The 24,979-nt window shown below is 56.6% G+C and overlaps 1 protein-coding gene across 1 annotated transcript; it reads left to right on the top strand.

Moving 5' to 3' along the window:
- Nucleotides 1-8: 8 nt before the first annotated feature.
- Nucleotides 9-24,328, top strand: TGM1 (transglutaminase 1; the record flags this gene model as incomplete). The annotated part of the gene is made up of 12 exons (XM_080411659.1): nucleotides 9-512; nucleotides 7,743-7,962; nucleotides 9,457-9,636; nucleotides 10,300-10,569; nucleotides 12,581-12,699; nucleotides 14,531-14,638; nucleotides 15,490-15,664; nucleotides 19,651-19,789; nucleotides 20,695-20,798; nucleotides 22,173-22,261; nucleotides 22,842-22,995; nucleotides 24,038-24,328. Coding segments are annotated over exons 2-12 (1,846 nt in total), but the record flags the coding sequence as incomplete, so codon positions are not given.
- Between the last annotated feature and the right edge of the window lie 651 nt (nucleotides 24,329-24,979).

Raw genomic sequence — 24,979 nt, 5'->3', positions numbered from 1 at the left:
CCCCTGCTGCCAAATAGTGAGCCATTGCCCTGCCCTATAGGTTCCCTCTGCCACATAGTGAGCCACTGCCCTGCCCTATAGGTTCCCCCTGCCAAATAGTGAGCCACTGTCCTGCCCTATACGTGCCCCCTGCCATATAGTGAGCCATTGCCAAACCGTATAGGTTCCTGCTGCCAAATAGTGAGCCATTGACCTGCCCTATAGGTGCCCCCTGCCAAATAGTGAGCCACTGTCCTGCCCTATACGTGCCCCCTGCCATATAGTGAGCCATTGCCAAACCGTATAGGTTCCCCCTGCCACATAGTGAGCCATTGCCCTGCCCTATAGGTGCCCCCTGCCACATACTGATCCAGGGAGTGGCAGAGGGAGCGCCGGGCACCCCTCCCCCCCCTCCGGTGTGGGGCAATAAGGGGGCGTGGCCTGCGTGACCCCACCCTTTCCTCCCAAGGCCACGCCCCTTTCCTTGGGTCTACCGGCACCTGTGAGCTCGAGGCACTGGGAGCCACTGGGAGGTACTGGGGGGCACTGGAGGGGGAGTTCGGATGGCTGGGAGGGGTTACTGGGCAAACTGGGAGGACCGGGAGGGGGGAACTGGGTTTACTGGGAGCGCTGGGAGGTGTCAGTAGGGTTGCTGGGAAGACTGGGAGGACCCAGGGAGAGCTACTGGGAGGACCAGGTAGCTGCTGGTATCACTGGGAGGGGATAACTGGAGTTACTGGGAGCACTGGGAGGGTGTTACTGGGCAAACTGGGAGCACTGGGAGGGGGCCACTGGGCAAACTGGGAGCACTGGGAGGGCTTAATAGAGTGAATGAAAGGACTGGGAGGACTGGGCAGGTGGTACTGGGAGGACTGAGGGTTACTGGGAGCACAGGGAAGGGGCTACTGGGAGGACTGGGAAGGTGTGTACTGGGCAAACTGGGAGGACTGGGAGGGGTTAACAGAGTGAATGAAAGGGCTGGTAGGGTGGTACTGGGAGGACTGGGGTTTACTGGGAGGATGGGGGACTACTGGGAGCACAGGGAGAGGGTTACTGGGCAAACTGGGAAGGGGGCTACTGGGCAAACTGGGAGGACTGGGAAGGAAGGGTTTACTGAGAAGACTCTGGAGGCTTCACTGGGAGCACTGGGAGGGGTTTACTGGGAAAACTGGGAGCACTGGGAAGGGGGTACTGGGCAAACTGGGAGTACAGGGAAGGGTTAGTAGAGTGAATGAAAAGCCTGGGAGGACTCGGGGGGGGGGGTTACTGGGAGGACTGGGAGGACTGGGAAGGGGGCTACTGGGCAAACTGGGAGCACTGGGAGGGGTTAGTAGACTGAATGGAAAGCCTGGGAGGACTCGGAGGGGGTTACTGGGAGGACTGGAGGGGACTGGGAGGACTGGGAAGGTGTGTACTGGGCAAACTGGGAGGGGTTAATAGAGTGAATGAAACGACTGGGAGGACTCGGAGGGGGTTACTGGGGGGACTGGGAGCACTGGGAGGGGGCCACTGGACAAACTGGGAGCACTGGGAGGGGGTTACTGGGATGGCTGGAAGCACTGGGGTTACTGGGAAAGCGCAACTGGGGTTACTGGGAGTGTGGGGAGGGGCTAAGCGGGAGCCCCGTGGCTCCTGGGAGGGGGGAGGGGGGGGGGATACTGGGAGCACTGGGGGTTTACTGGGAGCAGTTTGGGGGGGGGGGGGGGGCTACTGGGAGCAGGTGGAGCACAGGAAGGGGGGAACTGGGCAGACTGGGGGAACTGGTCGGGCTGGGAGCGCTCCCGGCCGCCTGGGTCCTGCCGCAGCGGGGGAGGGGAGGGGGGGGTGGGGGAGGGGGAGCTGCTCGGGCAGGCCCAGGCGCTTGGGTCCCGCTGGCGCCAGGGCGGGGCACTGGGAGGGACTGGGAGGGGTTACTGGTCCGTACTGGGAGCCTGGGAGGGGTTAATGGCAAAGGAACTGGTCCATGCAGGAAGCCTGGAAGGGGTTACTGGGCCATACTGGGCCATAGTGGGAGGGAACAGGTCCATACTGGGAGGCTGGGAGGGGTTACTGGGCCATACTGGGAGGGAACTGGTCCGTACTGTGATCCTGGGAGGATTTACTGGGCCATACTGGGAGGGAACTGGTCTATACTGGGAGTCTGGGAGGGGTTGCTGGGCCATACTGGGAAGGGTTGAGAAGGAACAGGTCCATACTGGGATCCTGGAAGGGTTTACTGTGCCGTACTGGGAGGGAACTGGTCCGTACTGGGAGCCTGGGAGGGGCTACTGGGCCATGCTGGGAGGGAATGGGTCCATACTGGGATCCTGGGAGGGGTTACTGGGCCATACGGGGCGGGCCTGGGAGGGAATTGGTCCGTACTGGGATCCTGGGAGGGGTTACTGGGCCATACTGGGAGGGAACGTGTCCATACTGGGAGCCTGGGAGGGGTTACTGGGCCATGCTGGGAGGTACTGGGAGGGAACAGGTCCATACTGGGACGGGTTACTGGGCCATACTGGGCCATAGTGGGAGGGAACAGGTCCATACTGGGAGGCTGGGAGGGGTTACTGGGCCATACTGGGAGGGAACTGGTCCGTACTGTGATCCTGGGAGGATTTACTGGGCCATACTGGGAGGGAACTGGTCTATACTGGGAGTCTGGGAGGGGTTGCTGGGCCATACTGGGAAGGGTTGAGAAGGAACAGGTCCATACTGGGATCCTGGAAGGGTTTACTGTGCCGTACTGGGAGGGAACTGGTCCGTACTGGGAGCCTGGGAGGGGCTACTGGGCCATGCTGGGAGGGAATGGGTCCATACTGGGATCCTGGGAGGGGTTACTGGGCCATACGGGGCGGGCCTGGGAGGGAATTGGTCCGTACTGGGATCCTGGGAGGGGTTACTGGGCCATACTGGGAGGGAACGTGTCCATACTGGGAGCCTGGGAGGGGTTACTGGGCCATGCTGGGAGGTACTGGGAGGGAACAGGTCCATACTGGGACGGGTTACTGGGCCATACTGGGCCATAGTGGGAGGGAACAGGTCCATACTGGGAGGCTGGGAGGGGTTACTGGGCCATACTGGGAGGGAACTGGTCCGTACTGTGATCCTGGGAGGATTTACTGGGCCATACTGGGAGGGAACTGGTCTATACTGGGAGTCTGGGAGGGGTTGCTGGGCCATACTGGGAAGGGTTGAGAAGGAACAGGTCCATACTGGGATCCTGGAAGGGTTTACTGTGCCGTACTGGGAGGGAACTGGTCCGTACTGGGATCCTGGGAGGGGTTACTGGGCCATACGGGGCGGGCCTGGGAGGGAATTGGTCCGTACTGGGATCCTGGGAGGGGTTACTGGGCCATACTGGGAGGGAACGTGTCCATACTGGGAGCCTGGGAGGGGTTACTGGGCCATGCTGGGAGGTACTGGGAGGGAACAGGTCCATACTGGGACGGGTTACTGGGCCATACTGGGCCATAGTGGGAGGGAACAGGTCCATACTGGGAGGCTGGGAGGGGTTACTGGGCCATACTGGGAGGGAACTGGTCCGTACTGTGATCCTGGGAGGATTTACTGGGCCATACTGGGAGGGAACTGGTCTATACTGGGAGTCTGGGAGGGGTTGCTGGGCCATACTGGGAAGGGTTGAGAAGGAACAGGTCCATACTGGGATCCTGGAAGGGTTTACTGTGCCGTACTGGGAGGGAACTGGTCCGTACTGGGATCCTGGGAGGGGTTACTGGGCCATACGGGGCGGGCCTGGGAGGGAATTGGTCCGTACTGGGATCCTGGGAGGGGTTACTGGGCCATACTGGGAGGGAACGTGTCCATACTGGGAGCCTGGGAGGGGTTACTGGGCCATGCTGGGAGGTACTGGGAGGGAACAGGTCCATACTGGGACGGGTTACTGGGCCATACTGGGCCATAGTGGGAGGGAACAGGTCCATACTGGGAGGCTGGGAGGGGTTACTGGGCCATACTGGGAGGGAACTGGTCCGTACTGTGATCCTGGGAGGATTTACTGGGCCATACTGGGAGGGAACTGGTCTATACTGGGAGTCTGGGAGGGGTTGCTGGGCCATACTGGGAAGGGTTGAGAAGGAACAGGTCCATACTGGGATCCTGGAAGGGTTTACTGTGCCGTACTGGGAGGGAACTGGTCCGTACTGGGAGCCTGGGAGGGGCTACTGGGCCATGCTGGGAGGGAATGGGTCCATACTGGGATCCTGGGAGGGGTTACTGGGCCATACGGGGCGGGCCTGGGAGGGAATTGGTCCGTACTGGGATCCTGGGAGGGGTTACTGGGCCATACTGGGAGGGAACGTGTCCATACTGGGAGCCTGGGAGGGGTTACTGGGCCATGCTGGGAGGTACTGGGAGGGAACAGGTCCATACTGGGACGGGTTACTGGGCCATACTGGGCCATAGTGGGAGGGAACAGGTCCATACTGGGAGGCTGGGAGGGGTTACTGGGCCATACTGGGAGGGAACTGGTCCGTACTGTGATCCTGGGAGGATTTACTGGGCCATACTGGGAGGGAACTGGTCTATACTGGGAGTCTGGGAGGGGTTGCTGGGCCATACTGGGAAGGGTTGAGAAGGAACAGGTCCATACTGGGATCCTGGAAGGGTTTACTGTGCCGTACTGGGAGGGAACTGGTCCGTACTGGGATCCTGGGAGGGGTTACTGGGCCATACGGGGCGGGCCTGGGAGGGAATGGGTCCATACTGGGATCCTGGGAGGGGTTACTGGGCCATACGGGGCGGGCCTGGGAGGGAATTGGTCCGTACTGGGATCCTGGGAGGGGTTACTGGGCCATACTGGGAGGGAACGTGTCCATACTGGGAGCCTGGGAGGGGTTACTGGGCCATGCTGGGAGGTACTGGGAGGGAACAGGTCCATACTGGGACGGGTTACTGGGCCATACTGGGCCATAGTGGGAGGGAACAGGTCCATACTGGGAGGCTGGGAGGGGTTACTGGGCCATACTGGGAGGGAACTGGTCCGTACTGTGATCCTGGGAGGATTTACTGGGCCATACTGGGAGGGAACTGGTCTATACTGGGAGTCTGGGAGGGGTTGCTGGGCCATACTGGGAAGGGTTGAGAAGGAACAGGTCCATACTGGGATCCTGGAAGGGTTTACTGTGCCGTACTGGGAGGGAACTGGTCCGTACTGGGATCCTGGGAGGGGTTACTGGGCCATACGGGGCGGGCCTGGGAGGGAATTGGTCCGTACTGGGATCCTGGGAGGGGTTACTGGGCCATACTGGGAGGGAACGTGTCCATACTGGGAGCCTGGGAGGGGTTACTGGGCCATGCTGGGAGGTACTGGGAGGGAACAGGTCCATACTGGGACGGGTTACTGGGCCATACTGGGCCATAGTGGGAGGGAACAGGTCCATACTGGGAGGCTGGGAGGGGTTACTGGGCCATACTGGGAGGGAACTGGTCCGTACTGTGATCCTGGGAGGATTTACTGGGCCATACTGGGAGGGAACTGGTCTATACTGGGAGTCTGGGAGGGGTTGCTGGGCCATACTGGGAAGGGTTGAGAAGGAACAGGTCCATACTGGGATCCTGGAAGGGTTTACTGTGCCGTACTGGGAGGGAACTGGTCCGTACTGGGATCCTGGGAGGGGTTACTGGGCCATACGGGGCGGGCCTGGGAGGGAATTGGTCCGTACTGGGATCCTGGGAGGGGTTACTGGGCCATACTGGGAGGGAACGTGTCCATACTGGGAGCCTGGGAGGGGTTACTGGGCCATGCTGGGAGGTACTGGGAGGGAACAGGTCCATACTGGGACGGGTTACTGGGCCATACTGGGCCATAGTGGGAGGGAACAGGTCCATACTGGGAGGCTGGGAGGGGTTACTGGGCCATACTGGGAGGGAACTGGTCCGTACTGTGATCCTGGGAGGATTTACTGGGCCATACTGGGAGGGAACTGGTCTATACTGGGAGTCTGGGAGGGGTTGCTGGGCCATACTGGGAAGGGTTGAGAAGGAACAGGTCCATACTGGGATCCTGGAAGGGTTTACTGTGCCGTACTGGGAGGGAACTGGTCCGTACTGGGAGCCTGGGAGGGGCTACTGGGCCATGCTGGGAGGGAACGGGTCCATACTGGGAGCCTGGGAGGGGTTACTGGGCCATAGTGGGAGGTACTGGGAGGGAACAGGTCCATACTGGGATCCTGGGAGTGGTTACTGGGCCATACTGGGAGGGAACGTGTCCATACTGGGAGCCTGGGAGGGGTTACTGGGCCATAGTGGGAGGTACTGGGAGGGAACAGGTCCATACTGGGAGCCTGGGAGGGGTTACTGGGACATACTGGGCCATACTGGGAGGGAACAGGTCCATACTGGGAGCCTGGGAGGGGTTACTGGGACATACTGGGAGGGAATGTGTCCATACTGGGAGCCTGGGAGGAGTTACTGGGCCATACTGGGAGGTACTGGAAGGGAACAGGTCCATACTGGGAGCCTGGGAGGGGTTACTGGGCCATACTGGGAAGGGTGTGAGACCCTCGGTCATTCTAGAACCTGCTACTGGTGTGTGATGGTTCGTTCTCATTCCTACTGGTTTATACTGGTCTATACTGGTCCATGGTGGTTTGTACGTCCTTATACTGCTCTGCCCTGGTCCTAAAGGTCTCCAAGGATCTATACTGGTCTTACTGGTCATACTGGGAAGGGTCTGGAGACTTTAATGGGTCATTCTGGAAGGTTCTACTGGTCTGTGCTGGGTCCTACTGGTCCATAGTGGTCTTACTGGTCATACTGGGAAGGTCTGGGAAGGTCCCTACTGGTGTCCTACTGGCTCCTGCTGGTGTGTTCTGGATTCTAGTGGTCCATGATGGTTCATACTGGTCATACTGGGAAGGGTCTGGAGACTTTAATGGGTCATTCTGGAAGGTTCTACTGGTCTGTGCTGGGTCCTACTGGTCCATAGCGGTCTTACTGGTCATACTGGGAAGGTCTGGGAAGGTCCCTACTGGTGTCCTACTGGTTCCTGCTGGTGTGTTCTGGGTTCTACTGGTCCATAGCGGTCTTACTGGTCATACTGGGAAGCTCTGTAGGCCTTAACGAGCCGTTCCAGTGGGTCTTACTGGTCCCTACTGGTGTCCTACTGGTTCCTGCTGGTGTGTTCTGGATTCTACTGGTCCATGATGGTTCATACTGGTCATACTGGGAAGGGTCTGGAGACTTTAATGGGTCATTCTGGAAGGTTCTACTGGTCTGTGCTGGGTCCTACTGGTCCATAGCGGTCTTACTGGTCATACTGGGAAGGTCCCTACTGGTGTCCTACTGGTTCCTGCTGGTGTGTTCTGGGTTCTACTGGTCCATAGCGGTCTTACTGGTCATACTGGGAAGGTCTGTAGGCCTTAACAAGCCGTTCCAGTGGGTCTTACTGGTCCCTACTGGTGTCCTACTGGTTCCTGCTGGTGTGTTCTGGATTCTACTGGTCCATGATGGTTCATACTGGTCATACTGGGAAGGGTCTGGAGGCTTTAATGGGTCATTCTGGAAGGTTCTACTGGTCTGTGCTGGGTCCTACTGGTCCATAGTGGTCTTACTGGTCATACTGGGAAGGTCTGGGAAGGTCCCTACTGGTGTCCTACTGGTTCCTGCTGGTGTGTTCTGGGTTCTACTGGTCCATAGCGGTCTTACTGGTCATACTGGTCATACTGGGAAGGTCCCTACTGGTGTCCTACTGGTTCCTGCTGGTGTGTTCTGGGTTCTACTGGGTCATACTGGTCCATACTGGTCTCCCCGTGTCCCCGCAGGCGATGCCGGACGTGGACCCCCGCTCGGACGTCGGCCGTTGGGCGGCCGCCAGCATCCGCCAGCCGGGGGCGCCCCCCGCCCCCCGCCCCCGCCGCGGCTTCTGGCGACGCTTGGGCCGCTGCTGCGGCTGCTGCGGCTGCTGCCGCCGCGGCCACGAGGACTGGGACCCCCCCCCCGGCGAGATCCCGGGGCAGCGACCCCCCCAGCCCCTGCGGCCCGGTCAGTGGGGGAGGGGCGGGGCGGGGACCCCCCGGGGTCAAAAATGGCGGTTTCGGGCCTCCCCCCAGTATAAAATAGCGGTTTCGGGCCTCCTCCCAGTATGAACTGGCGGTTTGGGGCCTCCCCCATATTAAAATCGTGCTTTAAGCCCCTCCCCCATTAAAAGTGTCAGTTTAAGCCCCTCCCCCTATTAAAGTGTCAGTTTAAGCCCCTCCCCCTATTAAAGTGTCAGTTTAAGCCCCTCCCCCTATTAAAGTGTCAGTTTAAGCCCCTCCCCCCATTAAAAGTGTCAGTTTAAGCCCCTCCCCCCATTAAAAGTGTCAGTTTAAGCCCCTCCCCCTATTAAAACGTCAATTTAAGCCCCTCCCCCCTATTAAAACGTCAGTTTAAGCCCCTCCCCCCTATTAAAGTGTCAGTTTAGGCCCCTCCCCCTTTTAAAAGTGTCAGTTTAGGCCCCTCCCCCTTTTAAAAGTGTCAGTTTAAGCCCCTCCCCCTTTTCAAAGTGTCAGTTTAAGCCCCTCCCCCTATTAAAACGTCAGTTTAAAGCCCCTCCCCCTATTAAAAGTGTCAGTTTCAGCCCCTCCCCCCTATTAAAAGTGTCAGTTTAGGCCCCTCCCCCTATTAAAAGTGTCAGTTTAGGCCCCTCCCCCTTTTAAAAGTGTCAGTTTAAGGCCCCTCCCCCTTTTAAAAGTGTCAGTTTAAGGCCCCTCCCCCTTTTCAAAGTGTCAGTTTAAGCCCCTCCCCTATTCAAAGTGTCAGTTTAAGCCCCTCCCCCTATTAAAAACGTCAGTTTAAGCCCCTCCCCCCATTAAAAGTGTCAGTTTAGGCCCCTCCCCCTATTAAAAGTGTCAGTTTAAGCCCCTCCCCCTATTAAAAATGTCAGTTTAAGCCCCTCCCCTATTAAAAATGTCAGTTTAAGCCCCTCCCCCTATTAAAAGTGTCAGTTTAAGCCCCTCCCCCTATTAAAGTGTCAGTTTAAGCCCCTCCCCCCATTAAAATGTCAGTTTAAGCCCCTCCCCTATTAAAAGTGTCAGTTTAAGCCCCTCCCCCTATTAAAATGTCAGTTTAGGCCCCTCCCCCTATTAAAAGTGTCAGTTTAAGCCCCTCCCCCCGTTAAAAGTGTCAGTTTAGGCCCCTCCCCCTATTAAAAGTGTCAGTTTAAGCCCCTTCCCCCCGTTAAAACATCAATTTAAAGCCCCTCCCCCCATTAAAGTGTCAGTTTAAGCCCCTCCCCCCATTAAAAGTGTCAGTTTAAGCCCCTCCCCTTATTAAAAGTGTCAGTTTAGGCCCCTCCCCCTATTAAAAATGTCAGTTTAAGCCCCTCCCCCCATTAAAAGTGTCAGTTTAGGCCCCTCCCCCTATTAAAAGTGTCAGTTTAAGCCCCTCCCCCCTATTAAAACGTCAATTTAAAGCCCCTCCCCCCCCCAGGGGGTGCGTTCCTTGGGCGGGGCCGGTGCCTTGGGGGTGTGGTCAACCTCGCCCCTCCCCCCGCAGGCCTGCTGGCGCCCCGCGGGCTGGTGGTGGGCTCGGCGGCCACCCGCGCGGCGCACCACACCGCGGAGTACGCCAGCGGGCCGCTGGTGGCCCGCCGGGGGCAGCCCTTCGACCTCCGCGTGCTCCTGCCCCGCCCCTTCGACCCCGAGGAGGACGGCCTCTGCGTGGAGCTCACCCTGGGTAGGCGGGGCCGTGACGTCACCCGGCGGGGGGGGCGGGGCTTCCCCTGACGTCATGTGACGGGGCGAGAGGGTGTGGCATCGCCCCGCCCCCACCCATTGCTTATGCGGTTCGTGGGCGGGGCGGGGCGTTATAGCGTGGCGACGGCGTCACCCACGGTGATGACGTCATAGAGGGGGGCGGGGCTTCCCCTGACGTTATGTGATGGGCGAGAGGGTGTGGCATCGCCCCGCCCCCACCCATTGCTTATGCGGTTCTTGGACGGGGCGGGGCGTTATGGCGTCACCCACGGTGATGACGTCATAGCGGGGGGCGGGGCTTCCCCTGACGTCATATGGGGAGGCGAGAGGGTGTGGCTTCGCCCTGCCCCCACCCATTGCTTATGCGGTTCGTGGGCGGGGCGGGGCGTTATAGCGTGGCGATGGCGTCACCCACAGTGATGACGTCATAGCGGGGGGGGCGTGGCGGGGGGGCGTGGCTTCCCCTGACGTCATGTGATGGGCGAGAGGGTGTGGCATCGCCCCGCCCCCACCCATTGCTCATGCGGCTCATGGCGTTATAGCGTCGCAATGGCGTCACCCGCGGCGATGACGTCATAGCGCGGGGGGGGGGGCGTGGCTTCACACGCCCCGCCCCTCCCCCTCCGCCCCTCCCCCTCCTTAGGCCCCACCCCCCAGGTGGCCAAAGGCACCCACGTCCTCATCCCCTTGGGCGAGAGCTCGGCCACCGGCTGGACGGCGGAAGTGGAGGAGGAAGCGGAAGGGGCGGAGCCCCCCGGCGGCCCCGCCCTCCAGCTGGCGGTGACGGCCCCGCCCCACGCTCCCATCGGCCGCTACCGCCTGAGCGTCAAGACGCGGACGGGGGCGGGGGAGTACGCGGCGCCTTTCGACGCCGCCAACGACGTCTTCCTGCTCTTCAACCCCTGGTGCCCCGGTGAGGCGGGAAGTCCCCGGAAAGGGGGGGGGGGGGTGGCGGGGGGGAAAAAATCGGAAGGTTCCGGAAAATTTCGGCGGTTGGGGGAAATTTGGGGAGGTTTTGGAAAAATGGGGAAAATTGCAAAATCGAAAATTCAGGAACGTTGCAAATATCTGTTGGAAAAATTCGGAATCTGTTGGAAAAATTTGGAATCTGTTGGAAAAATTTGAAATCTGTTGGAAAAATTTGAAATCTGTTGGAAAAATTTGAAATCTGTTGGAAAAAATTGAAATCTGTGGAAAAAATTGAAATCTGTTGGAAAAAATTGAAATCTGTTGGAAAAAATTGAAATCTGTTGGAAAAAATTGAAATCTGTTGGAAAAATCCGGAATCCGTTGGAAAAAAAAATCGGAATCCGTTGGAAAAAAGAATTCGGAATCCGTCGGAAAAAAGAATTCGGAATCCGTCGGAAAAAGAATTCAGAATCCGTCGGAAAAAAAATTCGGAATCCGTCGGAAAAGAAATCCGGAATCCGTCGGAAAAGAAATCCGGAATCCGTCGGAAAAAAAATTTGGAATCTGTTGGAAAAATTTGGAATCTGTTGGAAAAAATTGAAATCTGTTGAGAAAATTGAAATCTGTTGAAAAAATTCGGAATCCGTTGAAAAAAAAATTCGGAATCCGTTGGAAAAGAAATTCGGAATCCGTTGGAAAAGAAATTCGGAATCCGTTGGAAAAGAAATTTGGAATCCGTTGGAAAAAAAATTCGGAATCCGTTGGAAAATTTTGGAATATGTTAAAAAATTTCAGAAGATTTTGAAAAATTTAGAAATATTTCATAAGATTTCAAAAGATTTTGAAAAATGTCGAAGTAAAGAAATTCGGAAAGATTTTGAACCATTTCGGAAGATTTTGAAAAAATTGGAAAGGTCTTGAAAAATTTTGAAACATTTTGGAAAAATTCGGAGTATTTTTGGAAGGATTTTGAAAGATTTTGCAAGATTTGAAAAACATTATTGAAGATTTTGAAAGGTTCTGAAATAGTCTAAAATATTCTGAAAAATACTGCAATATTTTTCAAAAATTTTGTAACAAATAAAAAATCTGGAAGATTTTGTGAAAATTTAAAATATTTTTTTAAAAATTTGAAAATGTTTTTGAAAATTTCAAAAATCTTTTAACTATTGAAAAAAATCTTCCAAAATATTTTACAAACTTCCCAAAAGTCTTCTAAAAATCTTTTAAAATTCTTCCAAAAATTCTTCTAAAAGTCTACTTCTAGAATTCTTTCTAAAAACTTTCTAAAATTTCCTTTTAAATTTCTTCTAAAAATTGTTTTAAAATTTCTTCTAAAAATATCTTGCAGATTTCTAAAATGATTTTTTAAATTTTAAAAAAAATCTGTTAGCATGCTTTCTTTCTAAATTTCTCCTAATTTTTAAAATATTTAAAAAAAAATTTTAAAATTCCTTTAGAATGCTTTCTCTCAAAATTTCTCTCAAAATTTCTCTCAAAATTTCTCTCAAAATTTCTCTCAAAATTTCTCTCAAAATTTCTCTCAAAATTTCTCTCAACATTTCTCTCAACATTTCTCTCAACATTTCTCTCAACATTTCTCTCAACATTTCTCTCAACATTTCTCTCAACATTTCTCTCAACATTTCTCTCAACATTTCTCTTCAAATTTCTCCTAAAACTTCCAAAATTTCTCCTAAAATTGCTAAGAAATCTTCTAAAAAATCTAGAGAAAAACCAATAAAAGATCTATGAAAAATCTTTTCAAAACTTAACATTTTTAAGAATTCTTAAGACGGTTTAAAATTCTCAAATTTTTGAAATCCTCCGAAATTTTTCCTCGGAAATTAATTTTTTGCTTTGAAAACTGCTTCTTTGCTCTGAAAATCTGAAAAAAATATATAAAAAAAAACCCCGATTTGCCTTCGCTATGGGGGAGGGGCACCCCGACTTGTTGCCCCTCCCCCACGTGTGTGCTGGGGGCCCCTCCCCCCTCCCCTCCCCCCCCCCCCCAGAGGACCAGGTGTACATGGAGCCGACGAGCGACCTGAGCGAGTACGTCCTCAACGAGAGCGGCCGCATCTTCTACGGCACCGAGGAGCAGATCGCCGAGCGCCCCTGGAACTACGGCCAGGTACCCCCGAAAATTACAATTTCCCCCCCCAAAATCGGAAATTTTCCAAAAATAATGGAAATTTTCCAAAAATAATGGAAATTTTCCAAAAATAATGGAAATTTTCCAAAAATAATGGAAATTTTCCAAAAATAATGGAAATTTTCCAAAAATTATGAGAATTTTCCAAAAATAATGAGGATTTTCCAAAAATAATGAGGATTTTCCAAAAATAATGAGGATTTTCCAAAAATAATGAGGATTTTCCAAAAATTATGAAAAAAAATCCAAAAATTATGAAAAAAAAATTTCCAAAAATTATGGGAAAAAATTTCCAAAAAATTATGAAAAAAAAAAAATGTCCAAAAATTATGGGAAAAAAATGTCCAAAAATTATGGAAAAAAAATGCCAAAAATTATGGGAAAAGAAATTTCCAAAAATTATGAAAAAAAATATTTCCAAAAATTATGGAAAAAAATTTTCCAAAAATTATGAAAAAAAAAATTTCCAAAAATTATGGAAAAAAAATTTCCAAAAATTATGGAAAAAAAATGCCAAAAATTATGGGAAAAGAAATTTCCAAAAATTATGAAAAAAAATTTCCAAAAATTATGAAAAAAAAAATTTCCAAAAATTATGAAAACAAAATTTCCAAAAACTATGGAAAAAAAATTTCCAAAAATTATGAAAATTTTCCCCCAACATGAGAATTTTCCCTAGAATATGAAATTTTTCCCCCAAATATGAGAAATTTCCCCAAAATATGAAATTTTCCACCAAATATGAATTCTTCCCCAAAGACAAAGATTTTCCCTAGAATATGAACATTCTTCCCCAAATATGAAGATTTTCCCCCAAAATATGAGATTTTCCACCAAATATGAACATTCTTCCCCAAATGCGAAGATTTTCCCCCAGAATCTGAAAATTTTCCCAAAATTATGAAAAACGTTTCAAAAAAATCCCTAAAATATGAACAATTTTCCCCAAAGTATTAAAAATTTCCCTGAAAATATGATTATCCCTCAAAAGTTAAAAAAAATCCCCCAAAATGAAAATTTTCCTCAAAAAAATACCTGCAAAAAAAAGAAAATTTTCCCTAAACCCCGAATTTTTCCTTAAGAATATGAAAATTTCCCCTGAAAAATGAAATTTCCCCCAAAATACAAAAATTTCCCCCAAAATATGAAAATTTTCCCCCAAATATGAAAATATTTCCCCCAAATGGATTTTTTTTTTCCAAAAGTCGAAAATTTTCCCCCAAAATATAAAAATTATATCCGGGGGGGCCATTAATTAACTGGGGGGTGTTAATTAGCGTTAATTACCCCTCCCCCCCCCAGTCGGAGGCGGGGCTTCTGGGCTGTTCATTATTTTTTGGCGCCGTTGATTATTTTTGGGGGGGAGGGGCTAATTATGGGGGGGAGGGGCCGTTAATTATTCCGGGGGGGGGCGTTAATTAACCGGGGGGTGTTAATTAGCGCTAATTAGCGCTAATTACCGCCATTGGAGGCGGGGCTGCAGGGCCGTTCGTTATTTTTTGGGGCCGTTGATTATTTGGGGGAGGGGGGAGGGGCTAATTGTTGGGGGGGAGGGGCCGTTAATTATTCCGGGGCGGGGCGTTAATTAACCGGGGGGTGTTAATTAGCGCTAATTAGTGCTAATTAGCGCTAATTAGCGCCATTGGAGGCGGGGCTGCAGGGCCGCTCATTATTTTTTGGGGCCGTTGATTATTGGGGGGAGGGGGGAGGGGCTAATTATTGGGGGGGAGGGGCCGTTAATTATTCCGGGGCGGGGCGTTAATTAACCGGGGGGTGTTAATTAGCGCTAATTAGCGCTAATTACCCCCAGTTCGAGGCGGGGGTGCTGGAGGCGTCGCTGCACATCCTGGACCGCCGGGGGATGCCCCACAGCGCCCGCGGCGACCCCGTCATGGTGGCGCGGGTGGTGTCCGCCATGGTGGGGGAGGGGCGGGGTCACGGCGGGGTCACGGCGGGGTCACGGCGGGGTCGCGGGGTGGTGGGGGGGCGGGGTCAGTGGGGGGGTTCTAAGGGGTCATTGGGGGGTCATGGGGGCAGGGGGGGAGGGGCGGGGGGTGGTTGGGTGGGGGGTGGGGGAGGGGCGGGGTCTTGGGGGTCACGGGGTCAAGGGGTCACGGGGGGTCACGGGGGTCACGGGGTTGTGGGGGGCGGGGTCAGTGGGGGGGTTATTAGGGGTCATTGGGGGGTCATGGGGGCGGGTGGGGGAGGGGCGGGGGGTCGTTGGGTGGGGGGTGAGGGAGGGGCGGGGTCTTGGGGGTCACGGGGTCAAGGGGTCACGGGGGGTCACGGGATGGGGGAGGGGTGGGGGGTCACGGGGGTCACGGGGTTGTGGGGGGCGGGGTCACTGGGGGGTCATTAGGGGTCATTTGGGGGTCATGGGGCGGGTGGGGGAGGGGCGGGGGGGCGTTGGGTGGGGGGTGGGAGAGGGGCGGGGTCTTAAGGGCGGGGTCATGGGGGCGGGGCCACTGGGGGTCACTCGGGGTCATTGGGGTGGGTGGGGTCATTTGGTCACTGGGTGGGGGGTGGGAGAGGGGCGGGGTCTTAAGGGTGGGGTCATGCGGGGGCGGGGTCATGCGGGGGCGGGGTCATGGGGGGGCGGGGCCACTGGGGGTCACTCTGGGTCATTGGGGTGGGGGAGGGGCGGGGAGCCCATTGCGATGGTGATGGAGGGGCGGGGGCGGTGTCATCGCTGTGGGGAGGGGTCGGGGGTGGGTGGGCGTGGCTTAGCCCCTCCCCCTCGCCCCGCCCCCTCGCCCCGCCCCCCCCCAGGTGAACTCCCTGGATGACAACGGGGTCCTGGTGGGCAACTGGACGGGGGATTACGGGGGGGGGACGAACCCCTCGGCCTGGGCGGGCTCGGTGCAGATCCTGCGGGGCTACCGGGCCACCGGGGCCCCCGTCCGCTACGGCCAGTGCTGGGTCTTCGCCGGCGTCATGACCACCGGTGCGTTTTCATACTGGTTTATACTGGTTTAGACTGGTTTGGTCTTCTTGGAGGGCGGGGGGTGGTGGGAGGGGGTCCGGGGGGCACTGGGAGGCACTGGGAGGCACTGGGAGGGAGGTGGGAGCCTGTCCCAGTGTGACAAGTCAACCCACAGAGCTACGCCCTGATCCTGGTTTGTACTGGTTTATACTGGTTTGGACTGGTTTGGTCTTATTGGGGGGTGGGGGGTGGTGGGAGGGGGTCCGGGAGGCACTGGGAGGCACTGGGAGGGAGGTGGGAGCCTGTCCCAGTGTGACAAGTCAACCCACAGAGCTACGCCCTGATCCTGGTTTGTACTGGTTTATACTGGTTTGGACTGGTTTGGTCTTATTGGGGGGTGGGGGGTGGTGGGAGGGGGTCCAGTAGGCACTGGGAGGTACTGGGAGGCACTGGGAGGGAGGTGGGAGCCTGTCCCAGTGTGACAAGTCAACCCACAGAGCTACGCCCTGATCCTGGTTTGTACTGGTTTATACTGGTTTGGACTGGTTTGGTCTTATTGGGGGGTGGGGGGTGGTGGGAGGGGGTCCGGGAGGCACTGGGAGGGAGGTGGGAGCCTGTCCCAGTGTGACAAGTCAACCCACAGAGCTACGCCCTGATCCTGGTTTGTACTGGTTTATACTGGTTTGGACTGGTTTGGTCTTATTGGGGGGTGGGGGGTGGCGGGAGGGGGTCCAGTAGGCACTGGGAGGTACTGGGAGGCACTGGGAGGGAGGTGGGAGCCTGTCCCAGTGTGACAAGTCAACCCACAGAGCTACGCCCTGATCCTGGTTTGTACTGGTTTATACTGGTTTGGACTGGTTTGGTCTTATTGGGGGGTGGGGGGTGGTGGGAGGGGGTCCGGGAGGCACTGGGAGGCACTGGGAGGGAGGTGGGAGCCTGTCCCAGTGTGACAAGTCAACCCACAGAGCTACGCGCTGATCCTGGTTTGTACTGGTTTATACTGGTTTGGACTGGTTTGGTCTTATTGGGGGGTGGGGGGTGGTGGGAGGGGGTCCAGTAGGCACTGGGAGGGAGGTGGGAGCCTGTCCCAGTGTGACAAGTCAACCCACAGAGCTACGCCCTGATCCTGGTTTGTACTGGTTTATACTGGTTTGGACTGGTTTGGTCTTATTGGGGGGTGGGTGGTGGTGGGAGGGGGTCCAGTAGGCATGGGAGGTACTGGGAGGCACTGGGAGGGAGGTGGGAGCCTGTCCCAGTGTGACAAGTCAACCCACAGAGCTACGCCCTGATCCTGGTTTGTACTGGTTTATACTGGTTTGGACTGGTTTGGTCTTATTGGGGGGTGGGGGGTGGTGGGAGGGGGTCCGGGAGGCACTGGGAGGCACTGGGAGGGAGGTGGGAGCCTGTCCCAGTGTGACAAGTCAACCCACAGAGCTACGCGCTGATCCTGGTTTGTACTGGTTTATACTGGTTTGGACTGGTTTGGTCTTATTGGGGGGTGGGGGGTGGTGGGAGGGGGTCCGGGAGGCACTGGGAGGGAGGTGGGAGCCTGTCCCAGTGTGACAACTCAACCCACAGAGCTACGCCCTGATCCTGGTTTGTACTGGTTTATACTGGTTTGGACTGGTTTGGTCTTATTGGGGGGTGGGGGGTGGTGGGAGGGGGTCCGGGGGGCACTGGGAGGCACTGGGAGGCACTGGGAGGGAGGTGGGAGCCTGTCCCAGTGTGACAAGTCAACCCACAGAGCTACGCCCTGATCCTGGTTTGTACTGGTTTATACTGGTTTGGACTGGTTTGGTCTTATTGGGGGGTGGGGGGTGGTGGGAGGGGGTCCGGGAGGCACTGGGAGGGAGGTGGGAGCCTGTCCCAGTGTGACAAGTCAACCCACAGAGCTACGCGCTGATCCTGGTTTGTACTGGTTTATACTGGTTTGGACTGGTTTGGTCTTATTGGGGGGTGGGGGGTGGTGGGAGGGGGTCCGGGAGGCACTGGGAGGCACTGGGAGGGAGGTGGGAGCCTGTCCCAGTGTGACAAGTCAACCCACAGAGCTACGCCCTGATCCTGGTTTGTACTGGTTTATACTGGTTTGGACTGGTTTGGTCTTATTGGGGGGTGGGGGGTGGGGGGAGGGGGTCCGGGAGGCACTGGGAGGCACTGGGAGGGAGGTGGGAGCCTGTCCCAGTGTGACAAGTCAACCCACAGAGCTACGCCCTGATCCTGGTTTGTACTGGTTTATACTGGTTTGGACTGGTTTGGTCTTATTGGGGGGTGGGGGGTGGTGGGAGGGGGTCCGGGAGGCACTGGGAGGCACTGGGAGGGAGGTGGGAGCCTGTCCCAGTGTGACAAGTCAACCCACAGAGCTACGCCCTGATCCTGGTTTGTACTGGTTTATACTGGTTTGGACTGGTTTGGTCTTATTGGGGAGTGGGGGGTGGTGGGAGGGGGTCCGGGAGGCACTGGGAGGCACTGGGAGGGAGGTGGGAGCCTGTCCCAGTGTGACAAGTCAACCCACAGAGCTACGCCCTGATCCTGGTTTGGACTGGTTTGGACTGGTTTGGACTGGTTTGGTCTTATTGGGGGGTGGGGGGTGGTGGGAGGGGGTCCGGGAGGCACTGGGAGGCACTGGGAGGGAGGCGGGAGCCTGTCCCAGTGTGGCAAGTCAACCCACAGAGCTACGCCCTGATCCTGGTTTGTACTGGTTTATACTGGTTTGGACTGGTTTGGTCTTATTGGGGGGTGGGGGGTGGTGGGAGGGGGTCCGGGAGGCACTGGGAGGCACTGGGAGGGAGGTGGGAGCCTGTCCCAGTGTGACAAGTCAACCCACAGAGCTACGCGCTGATCCTGGTTTGTACTGGTTTATACTGGTTTGGACTGGTTTGGTCTTATTGGGGGGTGGGGGGTGGTGGGAGGGGGTCTGGGAGGCACTGGGAGGCACTGGGAGGGAGGCGGGAGCCTGTCCCAGTGTGACAAGTCAACCCACAGAGCTACGCCCTGATACTAGTTTATACTGGTTTATACTGGTTTGGACTGGTTTGGTCTTATTGGGGGGAGGGGGGTGGTGGGAGGGGGTCCGGGAGGCACTGGGAGGCACTGGGAGGGAGGTGGGAGCCTGTCCCTGTGTGGCAAGTCAACCCACAGAGCTACGCCCTGATCCTGGTTTGTACTGGTTTATACTGGTTTGGACTGGTTTGGTCTTATTGGGGTGTGGGGGGTGGTGGGAGGGGGTCCGGGGGGCACTGGGAGGCACTGGGAGGCACTGGGAGGGAGGTGGGAGCCTGTCCCAGTGTGACAAGTCAACCCACAGAGCTACGCGCTGATCCTGGTTTGTACTGGTTTATACTGGTTTGGACTGGTTTGGTCTCATTGGGGTGGGGGTGGTGGTGGGAGGGGGTCCGGGGGCACTGGGAGGCACTGGGAGGCACTGGGAGGGAGGCGGGAGCCTGTCCCAGTGTGACAAGTCAACCCACAGAGCTACGCCCTGATCCTGGTTTGTACTGGTTTATACTGGTTTGGACTGGTTTGGTCTTATTGGGGGGTGGGGGGTGGTGGGAGGGGGCCCGGGAGGCACTGGGAGGGAGGCGGGAGCCTGTCCCAGTGTGACAAGTCAACCCACAGAGCTACGCCCTGATCCTGGTTTGTACTGGTTTATACTGGTTTGGACTGGTTTGGTCTTATTGGAGGGTGGGTGGTGGTGGGAGGGGGTCCGGGAGGCACTGGGAGGCACTGGGAGGGAGGTGGGAGCCTGTCACTGGGCGACCAGTCAAGTGGGGGAGCTACGCTTTCGCTACTGGTTTATGCTGGTTTATACTGGTTTATACTGGTTTGTACTGGTTTGGCCTTAAGGGAGACTGGTTCCTAGTGGGAAAGGCTCCGGGGTGCCCTGGGAGGCACCGGGAGGGAGGTGGGAGCCTGTCACTGGGCGACCAGTCAAGCGGGGGAGCTACGCTTTCGCTACTGGTTTTTGCTGGTTTGTACTGGTTTATACTGGTTTGTACTGGTGCCCCCAGTGCTGCGGTGCCTGGGCCTCCCCACGCGCACGGTGACCAACTACAACTCGGCCCACGACACCGACGTGTCCCTCACCACCGACATCTACTTCGACGAGAACATGCGGCCGCTGGAGCGCCTCAACACCGACTCCGTCTGGTACTGGTTTATACTGGTTTATACTGGTTTATACTGGTTTGGACTTGTATCGGCATCTAACCCCCCAGTACCCACCCAGTACCCACTCCGGGTAGAAGGGGCCGGCGGGGGGGTGAAGAGCAGCTGGGAGGCTCCTCCTGGGCTCTACTGGTTTATACTGGTTTGGACTGGGTTTACCCCCAGTCCTTACTGGTTTATAGTGGTTTGGACTGGTTTGGACTGGTTTGGGCACTAACCCCCCAACCCAGTACCCACCCAGGGTAGAAGGGGCCGGCAGGGGGTGAAGAGCAGCTGGGAGGCTCCTCCTGTTTCTTACTGGTTTATACTGGTCTGCACTGGCTTTAACCCAGTTTATACTGGTTTATACTGGTTTATACTGGTTTGGACTGGTTTGGGCACTAACCCCCCAGCCCAGTACCCACCCAGGGTAGAAGGGGCCGGCGGGGGGGTGAAGAGCAGCTGGGAGGCTCCTCCTGGTTTATACTGGTTTATACTGGTTTGTACTGGGTTTACCCCCAGTCCTTACTGGTTTATACTGGTTTACACTGGTTTGGACTGGTTTGGGCACTAACCCCCCAGCCCAGTACCCACCCAGGGTAGAAGGGGCCGGTGGGGGGGTGATGAGCATCTGGGAGGCTCCTCCTGGTTTATACTGGTTTATACTGGTTTGTACTGGGTTTACCCCCAGTCCTTACTGGTTTATAGTGGTTTGGACTGGTTTGGACTGGTTTGGGCACTAACCCCCCAAGCCAGTACCCACCCAGGGTAGAGGGGGCCGGCGGGGGGCTGAAGAGCAGCTGGGAGGCTCCTCCTGGTTTATACTGGTTTATACTGGTCTGCACTGGTTTAACCCCAGTTTATACTGGTTTATACTGGTTTATACTGGTTTGTACTGGGCAACGCAGGAACTTCCACGTGTGGAACGACTGTTGGATGAAGCGCCCCGACCTCCCCAGCGGCTACGACGGGTGGCAGGTGGTCGATGCCACCCCCCAGGAGACCAGTAGCGGTACTGGTTTATACTGGTTTATACTGGGCTGTACTGGGTTAGACTGGGATATACTGGAAGGGCAGCGGGAGGCCGCGAGGTCCCGGGGGGGGGGTTGGGTGGTTTGTTGGTGGCTCATACTGGTGGGTTTAACTGGGGTTTTTACTGGGTTTTACTGGTTTTTTCACGGGTTTTACTGGGGTTTTGACTGGTCTCTAACTGGTCTTTACTGGCTTTAAACTGTTCTTTTACTGGTTTGTAACTGGTCTGTACTGGCTTCTAACTGGTTTCTAACTGGTGTTAACTGGTCTGTCCTGGTCTGTGCTGGCGTTTAACAGTTTTTTACTGGTGGTTATTGGCTTTTAACTGGTCTGTACTGGTTTTTAGCTGGTCTCCACTGGTCTGTACTGGTTTTAAATTGGCCCATTCTGGTCTGTACTGGCTTCTAACTGGTTTCTAACTGGTGTTAACTGGTCTGTCCTGGTCTGTGCTGGCGTTTAACAGTTTTTTACTGGTGGTTATTGGCTTTTAACTGGTCTGTACTGGTTTTTAGCTGGTCTCCACTGGTCTGTACTGGTTTTAAATTGGCCCATATTGGTCTGTACTGGCTTCTAACTGGTTTCTAACTGGTGTTAACTGGTCTGTACTGGTCTGTGCTGGTGTTCAACAGTTTTTTACTGGTGGTTATTGGCTTTTAACTGGTCTTTACTGGTTTTTAGCTGGTCTCCACTGGTCTGTACTGGTTTTAAATTGGCCCATTCTGGTCTGTACTGGCTTCTAACTGGTTTCTAACTGGTGTTAACTGGTCTGTCCTGGTCTGTGCTGGCGTTTAACAGTTTTTTACTGGTGGTTATTGGCTTTTAACTGGTCTGTACTGGTTTTTAGCTGGTCTCCACTGGTCTGTACTGGTTTTAAATTGGCCCATATTGGTCTGTACTGGCTTCTAACTGGTTTCTAACTGGTGTTAACTGGTCTGTACTGGTCTGTGCTGGTGTTCAACAGTTTTTTACTGGTGGTTATTGGCTTTTAACTGGTCTTTACTGGTTTTTAGCTGGTCTCTACTGGTCTGTACTGGTTTTAAATTGGCCCATAATGGTCTGTACTGGCTTCTAACTGGTTTCTATTGGCTTTCTAATAGGTTTTTAACTGGTCTGTGCTGGCTTTTAACTGGTTTTTACTGGTCGTTATTGGCTCTTCACTGGTCTGTGCTGGCTTTTAACTGGTTTTTAACTGGTCTCTACTGGTCCGTACTGGTTTTACATTGGTCCGTACTGGTTTTACATTGGCCCATACTGGCCCGCACTGGTCTGTACCGGTTCATACTGGTCTGTACCGGTCCGTACTAGTCCATACTGGTCCGTACTGGTCCATACTGGTCCGTACTGGTCTGCGCAGGGCTGTTCTGCTGTGGGCCGTGCTCGGTGACGGCCGTGAAGAACGGCGAGGTCTTCCTCAAGTACGACACGCCCTTCGTCTTCGCCGAGGTCAGGGGGCGGGGCCTCGGGGGGCGGTGCCGGAAGTGGGCGGGGCGACGGAACAAGGGGCGTGGCCTATGCTAACGAGGGGGGGCGTGGCCACAGGTGGACGGGGGGGGGGGGAGGGGGCGAGGCGTCCTGCTGGCAGGTGGCGGTTGGGGTGACCCGAGGGTGAGAGGGGCGGGGCCAGGGGGAGGGCGGGGCGTCAAGGGGTGGGAGGGGCCTCGGGGAAGGGGCGTGGCCTATGCTAATGAGGGGGCGAGGCCGCAGGACAAGAGGGACAAGGTGTAATGGTGGCAGCCCGGGGGGGGGGGGGGCGGGTGGCCACTGGGTGATTGGGGCGTGGCCTCAGGGGGTGGGCGTGGCCCCAGTGGTGGGCGGGGTCTTGCGGAGTTTTGGGCGTGGCCCATGCTAATGAGGGGGCGTGGCCTAAAGGTCAAGAGGGACAAGGTGTCCTGGCCAGGTGGGTGGGTTGGGTGGCCTGGGGGATGGTTGGGGCGGGGATGTTTGGGGCGGGGCCGGCTGGTGGGCGTGGCCTCGTTGGGCGGGGGTGGGCGTGGCCCATGCTAATGAGGGGGCGTGGCCGCAGGTGAACAGCGACAAGGTGTACTGGCAGCGGCAGCCGAGCGGGGGCTTCGCGGTGGTGCACGTGGAGGAGGGCGCCATCGGGCGGCGGATCAGCACCCTGGGGGCGGGGTCAGGCGCCCGCATCGACATCACCCACCAATACAAGCACCCCGAGGGTGAGGCCACGCCCACCCACGCCCCCCCCACCCCCACCCCCACTCTTGGGCCCGCCCACCCCGCCCCCAACCCAACAGCCGCGCCCATGAGCCCTTGACCCATCCTTGGGCCCGCCCCTTGACCCAACGGCCCCGCCTCCAACCCCTTGACCCCACCCATGAGCCCTTGACCCCATGACCCCGCCCCTTGACCCAACGGCCCCGCCCCTTGACCCAATGGCCCCGCCCCTTGACACCATGGCCCCACCTTTTGACCCAATGGCCCCGCCCCCAACCCAACGACCCCGCCCCTTGACCCAAGGGCCCCACCCTTGACTCCATGACCCCATGACCCCACCCATGACCCAACGGCCCCGCCCCCAACCCCTTGACCCAACTCATGACCCCATGCCCTAATGGCCCGACCCGTGACCCCATGGCCCCGCCCACTGACCCAACGGCCACACCCCCAACCCCTTGACCCCATACATGACCCAATGGCCCCTCCCCTTGACCCAAGGGCTCCACCCGTGACCCCGCCCCATGACCCAACCCATGACCCCGCCCCATGACCCAAGGGCTCCACCCGTGACCCGCCCCATGACCCAAGCCATGACCCCGCCCCATGACCCAACCCGTGACCCCGCCCCTTGACCCAAGCCATGACCCCGCCCCATGACCCAACCCGTGACCCCGCCCCTTGACCCAACCCATGACCCCGCCCCATGACCCAACGGCCCCGCCCCCAACCCCTTGACCCCACCCCTGACCCCATACATGACCCAAGGGCTCCACCCATGACCCAACCCATGACCCCGCCCCTTGACCCCACCCCTTGACCCAACGTCCCCACCCCTTGACCCAAGGGCTCCACCCATGACCCAACCCATGACCCCGCCCCTTGACCCAACGACCCCGCCCCTTGACCCAAGGGCTCCACCCATGACCCAACCCATGACGCCGCCCCTTGACCCAACGGCCCCGCCCCTTGACCCAACCCATCACCCTATGACCCCACCCATGACCCCGTGACCCTTGACCCCTCCCCCTCCCCCCCCCCCAGGCTCCCCCGAAGAGCGCCAGGCCGTGGCCACCGCCACCTCCCACGGCTCCCGGCCCCGCCCCCGGGCGGCCGGTTCCCCTCCCCCCCCCGGGGAGGTGACGGTGACGGTGACGTCAGCGGGGCCCGCGGTGGCGGGGGCGGAGCTGGAGCTGAAGGTGCTGCTGCGCAACAGCGCCCCCCAGCCGCGCACCCTGGCGCTGCGCCTGGCCCTGGCCGCCAGCCGCTACACCGGGGTGGCCGATCCCCCCTTCCGCCAGGAGCAGCACCGCCGCGCCCTGCCCCCCGGCTCAGGTGGGTGCCCCTCCCCCCCCCCCCCAGTTCAGCCCAGTTCAGCCCAGTAGCTCCCAGTGCCCCCCAGGGCCCGCACCAGTTCATCCCAGTAGCTGCCAGTAGCTCCCAGAGCCCGCACCAGTTCATCCCAGTAGCTCCCAGGGCCCGCACCAGTTCATCCCAGTAGCTCCCAGTGCCCCCCAGGGCCCCCACCAGTTCATCCCAGTAGCTCCCAGTGCCCCCAGGGCCCCTACCAGTTCATCCCAGTAGCTCCCACTATGTCTCGGTGCTCCCCCAGTAGCTCCCAGTGCCCCCAGGGCCCGCACCAGTTCATCCCAGTAGCTCCCAGTAGCACCCACTATGTCTCGGTGCTCCCCCAGTAGCTCCCAGTGCCCACCAGGGCCCGCACCAGTTCATCCCAGTAGCTGCCAGTGCCTCCCAGTTCATCCCAGTAGCTCCCAGTCCCCCCCAGGGCCCGCACCAGTTCATCCCAGTAGCTCCCAGTAGCTCCCAGTGCCCCCAGGGCCCGCACCAGTTCATCCCAGTAGCTCCAGTGCCCCCCAGGGCCCCTACCAGTTCATCCCAGTAGCTCCCACTATGTCTCGGTGCTCCCCCAGTAGCTCCCAGTGCCCCCAGGGCCCGCACCAGTTCATCCCAGTAGCTCCCAGTAGC

The sequence above is a fragment of the Falco punctatus genome (genome assembly GCF_963210335.1).
Source record: "Falco punctatus genome assembly, contig: scaffold_289, whole genome shotgun sequence".
Taxonomy (NCBI): Eukaryota; Metazoa; Chordata; class Aves; order Falconiformes; family Falconidae; genus Falco; species Falco punctatus.
This window is presented reverse-complemented; position numbering and strand designations above follow the sequence as displayed.